Source organism: Hyla sarda, chromosome 4, assembly GCF_029499605.1.
Source record: "Hyla sarda isolate aHylSar1 chromosome 4, aHylSar1.hap1, whole genome shotgun sequence".
NCBI lineage: Eukaryota > Metazoa > Chordata > Amphibia > Anura > Hylidae > Hyla > Hyla sarda.
Window position 1 is genome coordinate 205,582,908 of NC_079192.1, and position 17,232 is coordinate 205,600,139.

Here is a 17,232-nt window from a genome sequence, read left to right on the forward strand (position 1 = left end):
TAGGGGTTTTCTATAAGCCACCAAACATAATGGAAGAGGTAGAAGATCAATTACTGAGGCAAATAAACAAGGCATCAGAATAAAGTGATAACAATGGGGGACTTTAACTATCCTGATATAAACTGGGAGACTGATACCTATGAATCTCATAAAGGAAACAGGTTTCTGACTATAGCTAAAGACAATTATCTTTCCCAAATGGTGCAGGGCCTGATCAGAGGGGGTGCCCTACTGGACTTAAATGGGCACTGTCAGATACAAAAACTTTTGATATGTTGTAAAGCATGCAAAACAAAAAAAAATATCTTATATTCTCACTGTAAGATGTATATACCTTATGGGAATAAAAGGATCAGAAATAAAAGAAAACCAATATGGATGCATGAGAATGTTAAGGGGGAAATAAATGACAAAAAAATAAATCATTTAAACTACTAAAACAGGATGACAGTGAAGAAGCATTAAAAAGCTATAGAGAAAAATTTAAAATCTGTAAAATACAGATAAAAGCCGCAAAAATAGAGACAGAAAGATTCATTGCCAAAGAGAGTAAAACTAACCCCAACATGTTCTTTGACCATATACATAGCAAAATGGTTAAAATGAAAAAGTGTTGGCCCTTTAAAAAACACTTGAAGAAGAAATTATAAACGGGGATCAGGATATATTAAACAAACTCTTCTCCACTGTATTCACTGAGGAAAATGAAATGCCAGGTGAAATACAGCGAGATAAGGTAAACTCCCCAGTACAGGTCACCTGTCTAACCCAGGAAGAAGTAATGTAATAGACAGACCCCTATTTTTAATATTGAGGGACTCTATAGTAACAGGGACTGTTCCCCAGGACTCACTATTGGCGCATGGCAAATGTGGTGCCAATATTTAAAAAGGGGTCAAAAGGTGACCCCAGGAATTATAGACCTGTTAGTTTAACCTCGGTTGTATGTAAATTGCTTGAGGGTTTTCGAAGAGATGCTATTTTGGAGTATCTTGATCAAAATAAATGTATGACCCCATATCAGCATGGCTTTATGAGGGATCGGTCCTGTCAAACTAACCTGATCAGCTTTTATGAGGAGGTGAGCTCCAGACTGGACCAGGGGCAATTGCTGGATGTCGTATATCTGGATTTTCCAAAGCATTTGATACGGTGCCACATAAAAGGTTGGTGCATAAAGTGAGAAGGATTGGGCTGGGGAAGAATGTGTGCAAGTGGGTAAGTAACTGGCTCAGTGATAGGAAACAGAGGGTGGTTATTAATGGTGCTTTTTCTGATTGGGTGACTGTTACTAGTGGGGTCCCACAGGGGTCAGTCTTGGTTCCTGTCCTATTTAATATATTTATTAATGACCTTGTAGAAGGGTTGAATAGTAAAGTAGCAATCTTTGCAGATGATACTAAACTCTGTAAAGCGGTAAACACAATAGAGGACAGTGCACTGTTGCAAATGGATCTGGATATGTTGGAGGTTTGGGCTGGGAAGTGGCAGATGAGGTTCAACACTGATAAATGTAAGGTAATGCACATGGGGAAGAAAAATCCGGGCTGGGATTGTGTATTAACCTCTTAAGGACCCAGGACGTATGAGTACGACCTGGGTCCCGGTCCTGCGATATAACGCGGGGTCACACGGTGACCCCGCATCATATCGCAGCGGGCCCAGCGTCATAGTGAAGCCGGGACCCGCCTCTAATAGCGCGCGGCACTGATCGCTGTGCCGCGCGCTATTAACCCTTTAGCCGCGCACTCAAAGCTGAGCCACGCGGCTAAAAATGAAAGTAAAATGTGCCGGTTAGCTCAGGGAGCTGTTCGGGATCGCCGCGGTATAATCGCGGCATCCCGAACAGCTGTAGCACAGGAGGAGGTCTTCTTACCTTCTCCTGTGCTGTCCGATCGCCGAATCAATGCTTCAAGCCTGAGATCCAGGCTTGAGCATTCAATCGCCGAAAACACTGATTGATCCATTCCTATGGAGATGCATCAATCAGTGTAAAAGATCAGTTAATGCAATGTTATAGCCCCCTATAGGAGCTATAATATTGCATAAGAAAAGTGTAAAAAAATCATTAACCCTTTCAATTATCCCTTCCCCTAATAAAAGTTTGAATCACCCGGCATTTCCAAAAATAAAAAAAACATTATGTAAATAATAATAAAAATAAACATATGTGGTATCGCCGCCTGCTTAAATGTCCGAATTATAAAAATATACCGCTTTTTAAACCGCTCGTTCAATGGCGTACGCGCAAAAAAATTCCAAAGTCCAAAATAGCGCATTTTTGATCACTTTTTATACCACAAAAAAGTGAATAAAAAGTGATCAAAAAGTCTGATCAGAACAAAAATGGTACCGCTAAAAACTTCAGATGACGGCGCAAAAAATGAGTCCTCAAAGCGCCCTGAACACAGAAAAATAAAAAGGTTATAGGGGTCAAAAATGACCATTTTAAATGTATAAATTTTCCTGCATGTATTCATGATTTTTTTCGGAAGTGATACAAATTCAAACCTATACAAGTAGGGTATCATTTTAACCGTATGGACCTACAGAATAAAGATAAGGTGTCATTTTTGACAAAAAAATGTACTGCGTAAAAACAGAAGCCCCCAAAACTTACAAAATAGTGTTTTTTCATCAATTTTGTCGCACATTTATTTTTTTTCCCATTTCACCGTAGATTTTTGGGTAAAATGACTAATGTCATTACAAAGTAGAATTAGTGATGCAAAAATTAAGCCATTATATATAATTTTAGGTGAAAATTTTTAAGAGTTATGATTTTTTAAAGTTAAGGAGGAAAAATTGAAAATGAAAAAACGGAAAAAGCCCGGGTCCTTAAGGGGTTAAATGGGAGAACACTTGGGACGACTGACGTGGAAAAGGACTTAGGAGTCTTAATTAACAGTAAATTTAGCTGAAGTGACCAGTGTCGGGCAGCTACTGCCAAGGCAAATAAAATCATGGGGTGCATCAATAGGGGCATAGATGCCCACGACAAGGAAATAATTCTACCGCTGTACAAATCACTAGTCAGACCACACATAGAATACTGTGTACAGTACTGGGCACCAGTGTACAAAAAAGATATAGTGGAGCTGGAGAGGGTTCAAAGACGGGCAACCAGGGTAATACGGGGAATGGGAGGACTACAGTAATCAGAAAGATGATCAGAATCAGTGTTATTTAGTTTAGAAAAAAGAAGGGTTAGGGAGACCTAATAACTATGTATAAATATTAGAGATGAGCGAACTTACAGTAAATTCAATTCGTCACGAACTTCTCGGCTCGGCAGTTGATGGCTTTTCCTGCATAAATTAGTTCAGCTTTCAGGTGCTCCCGTGGGCTGGAAAAGGTGGATACAGTCCTAGGAGACTCTTTCCTAGGACTGTATCCACCTTTTCCAGCCTACCGGAGCACCTGAAAGCTGAATTAATTTATGCAGGAAAAGTAAGCAACCGCCGAGCCGAGAAGTTCGTGACGAATCGAATTTACTGTAAGTTCGCTCATCTCTAGATCTGACCATGTCTAATTAATGTTGTAAACTTAATTTAAATGTGAAGATCTTGGTGTTTTAATTGCTGTTGTAAGTCTTATCAGTACGTTATGACATGGCCCTCATTGTATAAGACCTAAAAGTTGTTCAAAAGGCTGTGTTTGATTTTAGCCTAGAGATGTCTGAAAAACAAGAAATGAAGGGTTCTTAATGGTCAAGTGAATGGCTGGATCCTAATCCCATTAGGTCGTTGTGAGGAGATTTACAACAGGATATATAGAGAAGAAACCCTTCAAATATCAGACAGCTGAAAACATTCTCCATGGAGGAGTAGGGAAGCATTTCTCCCAGTCAATGTCTGCTAGACAGCTAAACAAAATGCCTGCAACTCATTGTTTCTGCCAAAAAGGAATTGGCAGGAAGTGGCATATGTGATTTTGTTGTTACGTAAATTATTATTATAAGTAAATGAAAGGCGTGATTTGCTGCACTTTGAGTCTAAGTAAAAACTTGTATTATCCCCTCCCCCCTTAGTTCAAACAAGTTAATATCAGCTGATATATTATGGATCTGCATTATTTCTGATCTGCACATACAAAACGACAGGCCTGAGCAATCCTCAGCTTTAGTGCACTAAGACGCAGCTCACACTTTTTTTTTTTCTTCTTTTCTTCAGCCCGGGCACAATGGAGGAGGAATAGTCTGCACTAGAGTACTCCTTTAATATAAACATTATTAGAGAAAATGTTGAATCCTTTTGAAAACATGAAAACTCAAAGCAATGTAATGCAAAAGAAGTTTAGCTTAAACATAAAACAACAGACATCACATAACTAAAAGGAAAACACGACTATTACAGATTAATACAGACATGACTAGTACAGACTATTTCATCCTATAACCCAAATAAGCTTTAGGTTTGTGGCATAACCTGTAAAGAAACATAAAGATATTAGCCCTGATTTACTAAGAGTGTCGGGTTTATCTCAGAGTGTTTCTCCATTTACTCCGTGTATTTTTCTCCCTGAATTACTAATGTGTCGCATGGGGAAAAAAATGGCGTCCCACGGGTTGGAAATTGTGTCACACGGTAAATTGTATATATGCCCCCCGCACAGCGCAATCATATACCCACCGCAGCGCATGTGTATATATATATATATATATATATATATATATATGTCCCCCGCACAGCGCTATCATATGCCCCCAGCATCGCATGTTATATATGCCCCCCACACAGCGCAATCATAAGCTGCCGGTAGCGCTATCATTGACAAGCATTCTATTAGCAGAGCATCTCTCCGGGAAGCCGCTGACCGATGCTCTGCTTGTCAGTGATAGCGCTTCAGAGGCATATGTGTATAGAAGCGAAGTGGGGACCAGATATATAGCGTTATCTGGTCCCCACTTTTCTTCTATACACAATCCTCCTCAGTCCGACCACCACAGCTGCCCCATTGCCTCCCCCATCCCCGGTGTTATAATTACCTGTTCCCAGGGCCCGGGGTCTGCGATCCTTCTGGCTCCGGCGCTGTTGCTGTGTGATGTCACTGCGCACTGATGGTGATGTCGCGTTGGGGACGTCACTCGTCATTGCGCATCGCAGCGCACAGCAAGGAGCCAGAAGGATCACGGACCTCGGGAACAGGTAATTATAACACCGGGGATGGGGGAGGCGATGGTGGTTGGACTGAGGAGGATTGTGTATAGAAGCGAAGAGGGGACCAGATAACGCTATATATCTGGTCACCACTTCGCTTCTATACACATATGCCTCTGAAGCGCTATCACTGACAAGCAGAGCATTAGCAGAGCATCGGTCCGCGGCTTCCCGGAGAGATGCTCTGCTAATAGAATGCTTGTCAATGATACCGGGAAATTATGATTGCGCTGTGCGGGGGCATATATAACATGCGCTGCTGGGGGCATATGATAGCGCTGTGCGGGGGACATAGATAACATGCGTTGCTGGGGGCATATGATTGCGCTGAGCGGGGGGCATACGTATATATATATGCGTTGCGGTGGGTATATGATAGCGCTGTGCGGGGAGGGCATGTATATATATCTACATGCGCTGCGGTGGGTATATGATAGCGTGGCGGGGGACAAGATATATAGAAGCTGTGGGGAGCCAGACATATACAAAACCCCCAGCGATTCTATATACAGTGGTCACTCAACATATGATGGTAATTGGTTCCGAGAGGACCATCATATGTTGAAACCATCATATGTTGAGTACATATGTCTATGGAAAACTGGTAATTGGTTCTGGAGCCCCTAGACCATCATATGTTGAGTACATATCTCTATGGAAAACTGGTAATTGGTTCCTGAGTCCATGAAATGGTGGTGGGCTTTGTGCCCAGGCCTGAGGTGAGGGGGATTTGTGCCCAGGCCTGAGGTGAGGGAGATTTGTGCCCAGGCCTGGGGTGGGGGGGATTTGTGCCCAGGCCTGGGGTGGGGGGGATTTGTGCCCAGGCCTGGGGGGCTTTTTCCCAGGCCAGGGGGTCCTTTGCACAGGCCTGGGGGTCTTTGGCCCAGGCCTGGGGAGTTTTTGCCCAGGCCTGGGGGTCTTTGGCCCAGGCCTGGGGGGCCGTGTGCCCAGGCCTGGGGGTCTCTGCTGTTATGTCCTGGGGAGAGGGGGTTATCGCTGCAGCTGCCATGGAGTGAGGGGTTAAGTTAACCCCTCACCCCATGGCAGTGGTAGCGTTAACCCCTCACCCCGCGGCAGTGATAACGCTGCCGTGGGGTGAGGGGTTAACGCTACCACTGCCACGGGGTGAGGGGTAAAGTTAACGCCTCACCCCATGGCAGTGGTAGCGTTAACCCCTCACCCCGCGGCAGCATTAACGCTGCGGAGGGGTGAGGGGTTAACGACTCCGCCACGTGAGTGAGCTACTAAGTCATACTCACCAACTCCTCACGTCTTCTCCTCACGGGCAGCGCAGACGCAGGCTGGCGACGTCACTGTCATGTGACGTCGCTCACATGAGTGCGGATTCGCCAATCAGCATCAAGAGGAGGACTCCGGCGCAACGGCACCCCGCAAAATGGCAACCCGCACCACGGCACCCCGCACCAGTAAGTAAAATCATAGTGATGGCCCCGCAAAAAGTATCATATGTCGATACTTACTTCAACATACGGTAGCCTCTGAGAGGCCATCGTATGTCGAAAAAAACGTATGTTGGGGCCATCGTAACTCGAGGGACCACTATATCTTTCCCCACCGCAGCTCTTCTATTTGAGAACTCCGCAGGGATCCCTGAATGGCTCGTCAGTACCAGCCATTCATCCCAGCGGGGAATTTGAAAATGAAAGTAAAATACATCGTACATCGCTGGGGAGCGGACCATGCCACCCGCTCCCCAGCTTAATAACTTTTGATCGGATCAGGTCTCAGAAGTGAGACCCGATGCGATCAACCCCTTTGCCCCTGTACTACTACCCCCAACATGGAACAGACCCAGTTCCATGATGGGGGTAGGATTTAGTCAGTTTTGAGTCATTTCCTGACAGCTCAGAGCTGTCGTGTTTTGGTGAAGAAAAATTCACAGGTTTTCCTGTGAGTTTTTCATCATACTCGAGTGTTTTTTTTTTTTTTTTTTTGGGGTGGGGAGGGGGGGGGGGGGGGGGGGCACGCCCCTTTTTGTGATAACCACGCCCATTTTGATGGGTTTAAAAAACACTCGGAGTGATGATATATTTTGTCAGGCAGTGCGACCAAATTTGTGTCGTATGGGCTATGCGACACAAATTTGGTTACACAACCTGACAAAAAGAGTTGGGTTGACATTAGTAAATGAGGGCCAATGTATGTGTTTATTTTATATGCACATTTGTTTAAATGGTCTCCTAAGGTTTATTCATGCACATAGGAGCCACTGCGGATTAGAAGTTGTAAAATCTGCAATGGCGGGTATGAATTTTTCGGTATTCTTCACTGCTTTGTAAAATCCGCAATTGCCGTAATTGAGGATCTGGTGTGTGTGTGAATGCACCTTCAATTAAACTTTGTACATTAAAACAAAGTTGACTTGAATCTCTAGTTGTTTTGTCTTCAGAATCCTTCATGTAGGATTCCGGCATTGCCATGAGGTGGTTTCTTTATTTATTTTTTATTTTTCTTTAACTGTTAGGGATATAATGTACACTTTGGGGGGGAAGTTATCATTTGCAATTTTTTTTTTTTTTACTGCCGAAAATGACAAATAATATAGCAATTGAGCTACCTGCAGATGTTTTGTGATTATTTGCCATTTTTGGCAGAACACAGAACAAAATGGGTGTAGCCTATTGTAAGGGGCATGATTTATTGTAAAAGGGGACGGAACCTCCCATGCTCTTCAGATTTATAGAAGTTTATGCTGGCATACCAGTTGAATTTTCTGCTAGTTCAGATTGTGAAAGGTACTTACACCCCAACCTCTTAGTGTTTTTCCTGTTTGTTGCATTACAACCATAAAAAAATACATTTTAATTTAGATTTTATGTAGTAAACCAGACAAAATAGTCAAATTTGTTACATTTGAATGAGAAAAAAACAACTTGTTGAAAGCAACACATTTATCCCCTTTACTATTCTACATGTAGATTTTGTCACGGTAGAATAAATAATGCATCATCAAGGTTGTGTTAATATGAGGCACTGTAAATGTCTCTACGAAATGTAGCACATTTGCAAATACGTTACTTTGCATAGATGTACATAGTATAGACAGGGGGCCATAGTAAATGATTTAAATGAGACAGTTTGAAGTTTTCATTGTGTCATATCAAATGCTCAAGGTACTTTTCAGTCCCATATTAATGGCTATACAGTCATGGCTAAAACGTCTGAGACTGCCACATATATTGTTTTTTTTTCAACAAAATTCTTTAAAGGGGTATTTCGTCCCTAGACATCTTATCCCCTATCCAAAGGTTGGGGATAATATGTCTGATCGTGGTGGGTACAACCGCTGGGACTCCACAGCTTGTAATCGTCATCTCACCCCTGTAATCTAGCAGCCAAGGGGAACGCCAAGTGGGATCCACAGCCTAATTTGGGTACCTCCCTAAAGGGGTTGTCCCATGAAGCAAAGTTGGTAAAATCCGATGTGTACCACATGGGTCCCGACGGCAGTCTGAAAGGAGCCTGTCTATTTTTTTTGGCCGAAAAGTGACCCATTACCTGACGGGTCCTAATGGGTGCTGACTGTCCCGATGGACCTTATTTACTATAATGAGGTCGCGACAGACCCGTTATTTTTTAGCGGCGAGTAGCGATAGAAAATTTGTGCGAGCAAGTGTGAAAGTAGCCTTATATCTATGTAAAGGAGGACACATGCTGTTTTTATGTAAAATATCATACATCACAGTGTTGTTCTTCTCCGCTATGGATCTGATCATTTCCTAGTTTCCTCTCTGAGCTCTGACCCTGCTGTTGCCATTCAAAAAAGCGCACACTTGCCCACAAACTTACCTTTAGGAAACTGCAGCTGCTATTACCTTCAGGAGACCTTAGTGGGTCCTTAGCAGGTTGTAAACAAGGGCAAGTTATCAAAACAATGCAGGCACATGGGGTAACCTTATATCTCTCAAACAGGACATTTTCAAAAATGCTTATACATTTGAAATATGTTTAATTTCGGATAATGTATCCGTTTGGACCTATGGTTCTTAACAGGGCAATCTCTTTAAACTCTAATATCTTGGTACAGGATGGGTCAATTAACTAATGTGAGGTATGTACAGATTCAGGGTCAAAAACCCTATAATAATATGTAATAGGCCTTTACTTTATGCCCTAAAAGCCTCTTTAAAGGGTCACTCTCCAATGATACCATTCCATCTTCTCTTCACAGTTACATGTGAAGAGACGCTGCTTACATCGGGTTGCTAAGAAAACCCATACAACACTTATCAAGTTCCATGTGCAAGCTTTATTCTTTTAACAGGACTTGTGCACAAAACTCACCAGGCATCGTACAGTTGTTTCAGTGACCCAACTGCCTGGTAAAAGTCGCTTCTCTCCATGCAAGACTGCGTGTGGGACTGCATCATTGGAGTGACCCTTTAAAGTTGACCTGTCAGCAGGATTTTAGGATAATGTCTACTATTCTATATGTAACCTGTAATATTTTTGCTATTTAAAGGGACATTTAAAATAAAAAAATAAACCATTTGATTTTAAAAATGCTTTATTAAGGAAGTGTCAACAACACTGTTTTGCAAAATGTAAAGGTACTATACAAATTCTTAATACAAAAAGAATAAATTAATGGCAGAATTCTTTTGAAAAATTCTGCAACTTTTCTACAACATACATATTTTTTCATTGATTACAGTTGAACAGAATAAAAAAAAAAAAAGTAATTTTACATGCTCTATAATCTTGTTTAGGCGCAACCTAAATTATTTAATCCCTTAAGTGAATGAGTGGCATTGCCGACTCTGTTGCCTCCTAAGGGGTGAAGCTAAAGTTCATTTTTTGCACAACTTGTATTAAAACTATTGACATTAATAAACGTAAAAATTTACACATAGTTGACTAAGCAGTAACTGGTCATCTTGGTAGCACCTGAAAAGAGGTTTGCTATTTTCTCAACTAAAACTAATACTGGGTGAAGAAAAATGTAATTACTATTTTCCAACACTCGAATGATCGTAAGTAAAAATAACTTGCCTTACAGCATAATATACACCAGGTAGACTGGTTGTATAAAATTAAAGCCCCATTGCAATCATCCAGTAGTATGCTAGCATTACACAGGAAGGGACAACAAAAGGGATGCCGAACTGCCCGTTTACAATAATACTTGTAATTTAGGAAATATTAGGGGAAATTGAATTATAGTTGTATGACTAGGTATGACCTAAAGATTTGCTGGATCTGTACAACCCCTTTTTTAGGTACTCCAGTGGCAAGTGGCTGCTGCAAGTACCATGTTGAACTGCATGGCAAAAGATGTTCGTAGTCCTCCAGATACAAGCGCTAGACAACGGACCGCTGTCTAATTTACCATGCCAAATAATGCAAATAAAAAAGGGAGGCATCTAGCAGAGAACCTCTTTATGGTTTACTGATGCATTGTGCGTTTTGCATATGGTTATTGTATTGTATGTAGTCAATTGTATAGGACGAGTGGATTAAGTGCTTACAGCCATGTATGGGTATCACATGCCCCTGCTAAATAGATAAAAGAAGCTACTTACAATGTCAAAAGTGAAGACAATCACTTTCCCTGAAATATATTATATTGTGTAATCTTTGATATATTCTAGTCCTTTAGGAAACTTTACCAAATCGGTGGTAAATATAAAAACAAATATTGGATTGGATGTAAAAAAAAAAAAAATGTGTACACATCTGCATTCCTTTACTTTGAAAGAACTAGAAAACTAGACAATTAGTTTAATATTAACAGAGTTAATGACCCCAGTTTTCAGAAAATGCAATATAAAGGCTGGTTTGTAAAGTCTGCTATGCATAGGGAATTGTATATAATAGTTAGTAAGCGAGCCCAGTAACAGTATTGTGAGATATTCAAGCTAATTCAGGTTTTTAATGAACTACTGTATAAGAAATAAATTATTTTAAATAACTACCAACCATACATCCTAACAAAATGGTGTATGTATATGCAAGTGTGAAGTCTGTAAATGTCTTATTTAGTATACAGTATTACTAAAATCACCAGTGTTTAAAGGAAATAATGGCAAAAGGAAGTTGATTTCTATTATATTTTTACCAATTATTCTTTTTTTTTTTTTTCACATTATTTCAATGGATCCCTGCTTCCAGCAATGGTAGCAGTATCAATTTAAATAGAAGTATTAGGCCTTGTAAACATTCTGCATTCTTATGAAGATTATATAGAGCTTGTAATAAATCTGAATTACAGGATCCTCTTCAAAGTTTCAGAAGTAATTATCCTACCTGCTGGTTCCACTGCCGCTTTTTGCTAAGCATATGCCCAGAAAAACCACATTCAATTCGTAAAGACTTTGCTTCTCTTGTTGGGATAGACTTTTGGCTTCCAATAACTAAAATTTTAAGAAGGATTTAATTTTACACTAAAAATATTACTGCATACCTTCCTGAAGATGGAGCATTAGAAGCTTGGAAAGCTAAAAGGATTGTGCCATTTAAAGATATCCCTATCAACAGAATAAGGGGATAATGATCTAATTGTAGAGGTCTGACTGCTGTGCTGCCCCCATGAACTTAAGAACAGGGACTCCAGTCTTCAGTTAGAATGGAGTGGTGCCCCCAGCCTATTCATTCCCTATGGGAGTTGCAGAAACAGCCGAGTACAGAGTTTGGCTGCTCCATTCTAACAGGAGATTGGGATCCACAATCTCAAAATTGGCCCCCAAGATCAGATCATGTATCCCTATCCTATACAACCCTTTTAACATATAAATGAATAAGGGGCACTGATATATCCAGCTCTGTCAATGTTTGAGTAGGGTTACATCAAGGTTCATATGTTCTTGTACTTAGGTTTCTAACTCATTTGGCCTAAGTCATTATTATTAGCAGTAATTTTATTATCTATCTGGTCATCTACTTAGAAACCTGTAGGACAGTTAAGAGACTACACTACTCTGTGGTAGAAAAGCATCATAGGATGGTACATCCATTTCTGTTACTGTGATAAGCACCATGTGTGAGGCTTCTTAATATTACCCTCCTGTTTACTTACATCCTTTATTATTGTCAGCGTGCTGTTTGCTAGATTATTCTCAAGTTTTCTTGTATTATGTTCAGTTCCCGGAATGGCACCTAGGGTCTATTAAAATAGGTATAGCACCAGACAGCGACAGGAAAGGTCATTTTTCCTATCTGACTCCTCTTTTCTTTAAGGGCACTTTCACTGAGCAATGTGTTGTTCACCTTGGTAAATATCGCTGATACGATATTGAACTCTGTAATACCAGAGCAACACTCGCTTGGAAGTGTACAGTGCATCACAAATAAAGTTAGGTTATCAGCAATACAATATAAGTTGTACCCATGAGCTAGTGTACATCCAATGTGCGAACTGGAAATCATTTAAACCAGAATCTCCTCCAAAAGAACACATTTGCAATGACGTTTTTTTTTTTTTTTGGGGTGGGGGGGATGCATGGTTCCTTGTCAGTACTAAGCAGAATACAAGAGTACAGCAGGTTGGGTGGGTGAGTGGCTTTTCAGGTGGATTAGAGAGGGTAACGTCTCTCCTTCAGAAGACTTCTCTAGCTGGCATAGGGAGATTTTTGCAGGCCAGGCAGGCAATGCTATGGGAAATATTCGATGCATCAATAAATGCTCACATTATTAATCTTGTGAACAAGAAGTGTTCTGGCATTGCAATTTATGACACCAATGCCAGCTGCCACACAACAGATAAATATTTTATGCATTCAGTGATGGCTAGTAAACAATCTGGAGAACAAATGGCCACAACGTACTTGTACTTATTATAAAGGTATTGGACATGACAAAAAATATTTTTGTACCAAATAATGCTAGACCATGTATTCCATGCTACCAAAGCACCTGTCTAAATTAAGAAAGGATGCCATAGTCACTGTCCGTACATGTTGAGTTGCCTATTAAACATAGCAGGCAACTATGGGAGTCGTGTACAAAAACTCATCTAGGGAGTTATTGAATAATATTGGAATCCAAATATATGAATACAGTAATAAGTAATGTTACTTTGGAACTTCAGACACCAGTTCCCCAATGAGATCTATAGATGTCAGCATTTATAACTACCTGTCCATACACTGTCAGCCAAAACATTAGGTGACATGCAGGCCTCATCCATGACCAGTTAGGAAGTGAATGTGTAAACTTTAGGTTTCTTCTGCCTGATATGTAGGATTCTATACCAGGGATACATTGGGGCGAGAAGGTCTATTATTATTTTCTGTACCAAGCATTGTTCCTAGTCTATGCATAGTGTACAATATACATGTTCCAGAGTTAAGCAGCTGTAAGTATTGGGGATGGGTTACTGGGATTGTCCAGCCACTACATGTAAACAGCTCAGAATTCTGTAAAATAATGAAAGAAGCCACACCCTACCGATCCCCCTACAAGAGTGGCCTCAAACCGTGGCCCTCCAAATGTTAGAAAAATTCAACTCCCAGCATGCCCGGACAGCCAACGGCTGTCCAGGCATGCTAGGAGTTGAAGTTTTGCAACATCTGGAGAGCCTGCCCTGCCATCACTATTAGTATGCTTCCCGGGTCTCACTCGACATGGACAAGTACTTGGCTGCAATGGTGACCAATTACAGCTATGGACTGACATCACATGTTGCAGATAGAACAGAAAGAAAAAAAAGATGTTTTCAAAAAACCTTAGTAGCCGGAGAACCACTTTAATTTATCGCATTAAGGGCAGCAGCATTTAATAAGTGCAATGGTAATCTTACTATAGAATATAGAAGATCCCCCAATAGCTATAGATGTTAAAGTGAGAAAATCCCCACTGGTCCAGTTGGTAGTCATTTATTCCTAGTTTCAAAGTAATGGATATTAGCAGTACCGTTAGTTTGGTAAATGTAACTGCATTATCATCTTTATGAAACCGTAATATCAATACACAAGATGGCTTTATCTATAAACCCAGTGGCATTGAAAAAAAGTGTATGCAACACATTGGAATGTGTCATGTCAGCACCAGTGGCATGAACGGGTTAATGAATATGTAGCAGTTATCTCCATCCTGTGTTATCTTTGGTTAGAATTGAACTGAACACATTTCTTGGACAATTAGCCAGTTTTATACCTAAGAAAAATAAAGGAAATAAGAACACGAACATAGAAAAATTTTATATCAACCCCTTTCTTTAAAATAACCAAGGAAAAATAAAGCGTTCTTATTTACTAGTGCTCTGTTGGCCTAAACATGAGATTTCCATATTGTTAAATTTTCACTTCCATTTAATGATATTTATAGGGATTAAGCAGTGATGAGGTTATTCCCAACTGGTACAAAATGACTCCAGTGGAGTAGGAAAGTGAGTCCTTCACAGTTTGTAAATTTACACAGATAAGGAGGCGCACAATAGTCAGTAGTAGCAACGTGGGTCTCCGGAAAATGTTGTACTAGGAGGAGGGGCTTTAACTATTTTCCTTAACTGTAGGTTTTAAAATGAAAAGTGCTTTTCGCTGAAGCTGGTGTGGGATGGTAGTGCATCTGGGTAAGGCAAATGAGAGGCAGTGAGGTGATCTCCAAATGGCATTGCGATAATAGGTTCACACAAGAGTCCCAGGCTTGGCTTTTTCTTGTCCGTACCACTGGACGTCAGCTAATTCAGAATATAGGGCAGAGTCTAGGTAGCAAGTATCGTGGTATGTCCTGCAAAAGACAAAACATAAAAATGTGAGTGCCACAGTATAGATAGTATGTATGTATAGATGTATTCAACATAATTTTATTTTATAATAAAATGTGAGCCTTGGTGCATGTACAGCAAAGAATGAAACAGCAACTCATGTTGACCTTATCCCCCCCTAGGCAACCTGAACCTACACAGGACTCTAGAAGAAGGGAAGCACATTTATATTTACTCTGTTTAAAGGAGTAGCATGGCTGGGCTGGACTGGACACCTTCCGCCATTCCCCTGTTGCGCAGCTATTGGTCTTCGGTCCCAGTCTCCTTCCTATTTCTGTGTGACCAGATCGTCACACTGTGGTCAGTATAGTGCCGTGTCAGTGCAGTGATGTCCGGCCTTGTCTGGTGATAGGCTGAGCGCAGTGTCATGTGAGGAGCCCGGGCAGCAGGGAAAATGTGGGACCCAGGCTTCTTACATGCCTAACCGCAGTGTGACGGTCCAGCCACACAGAAGTAGGAAGGAGACCGGAACCGGAGGACCCAAGAACGATAGCAGGGGAACAGTGGAAGGTGAGTTAATGTTTGTTGAATTACTTTGTGCAGCCCAGGCACAATAGGAGCATAAAAAGCCCTGCCACACTACTCCTTTAATAATAAAATCATTTCACCACTCTTTCCTGCAGAATAACTAATAAAGGCTTAAAATATATTAATAACTTTGCTACAAGTGAACAAAAGTTTTTTATGAAGCAATATAAAGAGACATGGGATTTTGAATTATACTGTAATGCAATAGAAATGTAAAACTATTTGATTTATTGAAATATTAATTAAAATGAAAAGTTATAAGGCAACGTATCCTATATGGCGAGTATAATGCCATGTTTCTATCACACAAATTTTTTTGGGTTGTACATGTAAATCCATTTATACTTTTTTCACGAAACTAGAGTACAATGGATTACACTGACACATTGCCCTTCTGCAGAACAACAGGACATATGGATTTCCATGCAATGTGACCGGATCATGTGGGTATGCTGTTCATACAATACCTCTATTCATCAGTACTTTGGTGACTTGAAGACTCAGACCCATCCTGAGTGGGTGAGTTTTCTGTTGTGTCGCTGAGCAAAAGGAAAGCAGTGGAAGGAAGAGAGTAGAGACAGAGTGAAGCAGAGATAATTTAGTAAAATGTTAGCAGAGTTAGAAAAGGCATAGTATTTTGTAGTATTAGTATATTGAGGACTGAAACCTCCTAATGGTAACAACTCACAGCCTGTTAACCACATGCAGCCAAGAAGCGGCAACCAATCAGTACACAAGTTTTCCAGATAACGTGTGTGCTGACTGACTGCCGAATTCTGGCTGCCTGCTAACAGCCCATATCACCCTTTTTTTAGTTTTAAGGAATACTGTTTAGTAATAGGTAGTAAACAAACAATGAGAATAGAAGAAAATAAGTAAAACTTGACTTCAGCCCAGTTCACACTTTTTACAAATTTTGCTAAAACTAGGAATGGGACCTTAGTAATAGTGATGTGCAATTTGACAAACCAGATTAAATATTTAGAACTTACAAAATACATATATTTTGTAAACTGCTTTTTGCTAAGAAATTTCCATAGATCACCAATCCAATCTTGCTACTCATGAGAATGATGTAAATGAGTGAGGTCGTTTTTATTTTGGGGCTCTTTTTCCCTCTCCTGCAGAGATAGTTGGAGAAGGTATTGTCAGACTTCTATAGATTCTGCAGGGTCCAGGAATCTTAAGGTGCTTATAAATCTAGTCAAAAGTCAGCCAAACCTGCCGAATTTGGCTGGTTCAGATAATTCTCTAATGTGTATGAAGGGTTGGGCATGTTGGATTTCAACTGTCCGACCCTCCACTCTCCATCCACAACACATTATCTTTTGTCTGCATCTAACATTCATGTGTATGGGGAGATCAGGAATATAGTTGTTAGTCAGTAGTCATCGATGGTGTATGAGGACCTTTACTGCATTTCTAGTCCTTGAAGAGCATTTATATTTACACTTAAAGGGGTTTCCCATCTCATCCCCACAGAATAGGGAATAACAAGCAGACTGCCAATCCCGAGAATGGGGACATGACTGCCACCGTAATGAATTTTGCAGACTGCGCCCATGCAGATACTGCTACATTCATCTCCATGCAGCTCTATATACATTGTATGTACTGTCAACTTTTCATCATATTCAGCATTATTTTTTCCAGCAATTTGTGCAACAGTAGCCCTTCTGTGGGATCGGACCAGATGTGCTAGCCTTTCCTCCCCATGCACTTCAATGAGCCTTTGTAGCCCATGACCCTGTCACTGGTAAACTGGTTGTACTTCCTTGGACACCATTTGGTAGGTACTATCCACTACATATTGGGAGCACC

At 40.8% G+C, this 17,232-nt stretch overlaps 1 protein-coding gene across 6 annotated transcripts in view; it reads right to left on the bottom strand.

The window, feature by feature from the left end:
• Positions 1-9,675: 9,675 nt before the first annotated feature.
• FRMD4A (FERM domain containing 4A) overlaps positions 9,676-17,232 on the bottom strand; it is a 435,019-nt gene continuing 427,462 nt past the window's right edge. For 5 of the 6 annotated variants that reach the window (XM_056573366.1, XM_056573365.1, XM_056573364.1 and 2 more), the window contains one exon: positions 9,676-14,846. In XM_056573366.1, the coding sequence (XP_056429341.1) occupies positions 14,744-14,846 (103 nt within the window). In that variant the 3' untranslated portion in view covers positions 9,676-14,743. Of the gene's footprint in view, positions 14,847-15,878; positions 15,951-17,232 lie in introns of all 6 variants that reach the window. The other variant, XM_056573363.1, reaches the window with a different exon arrangement.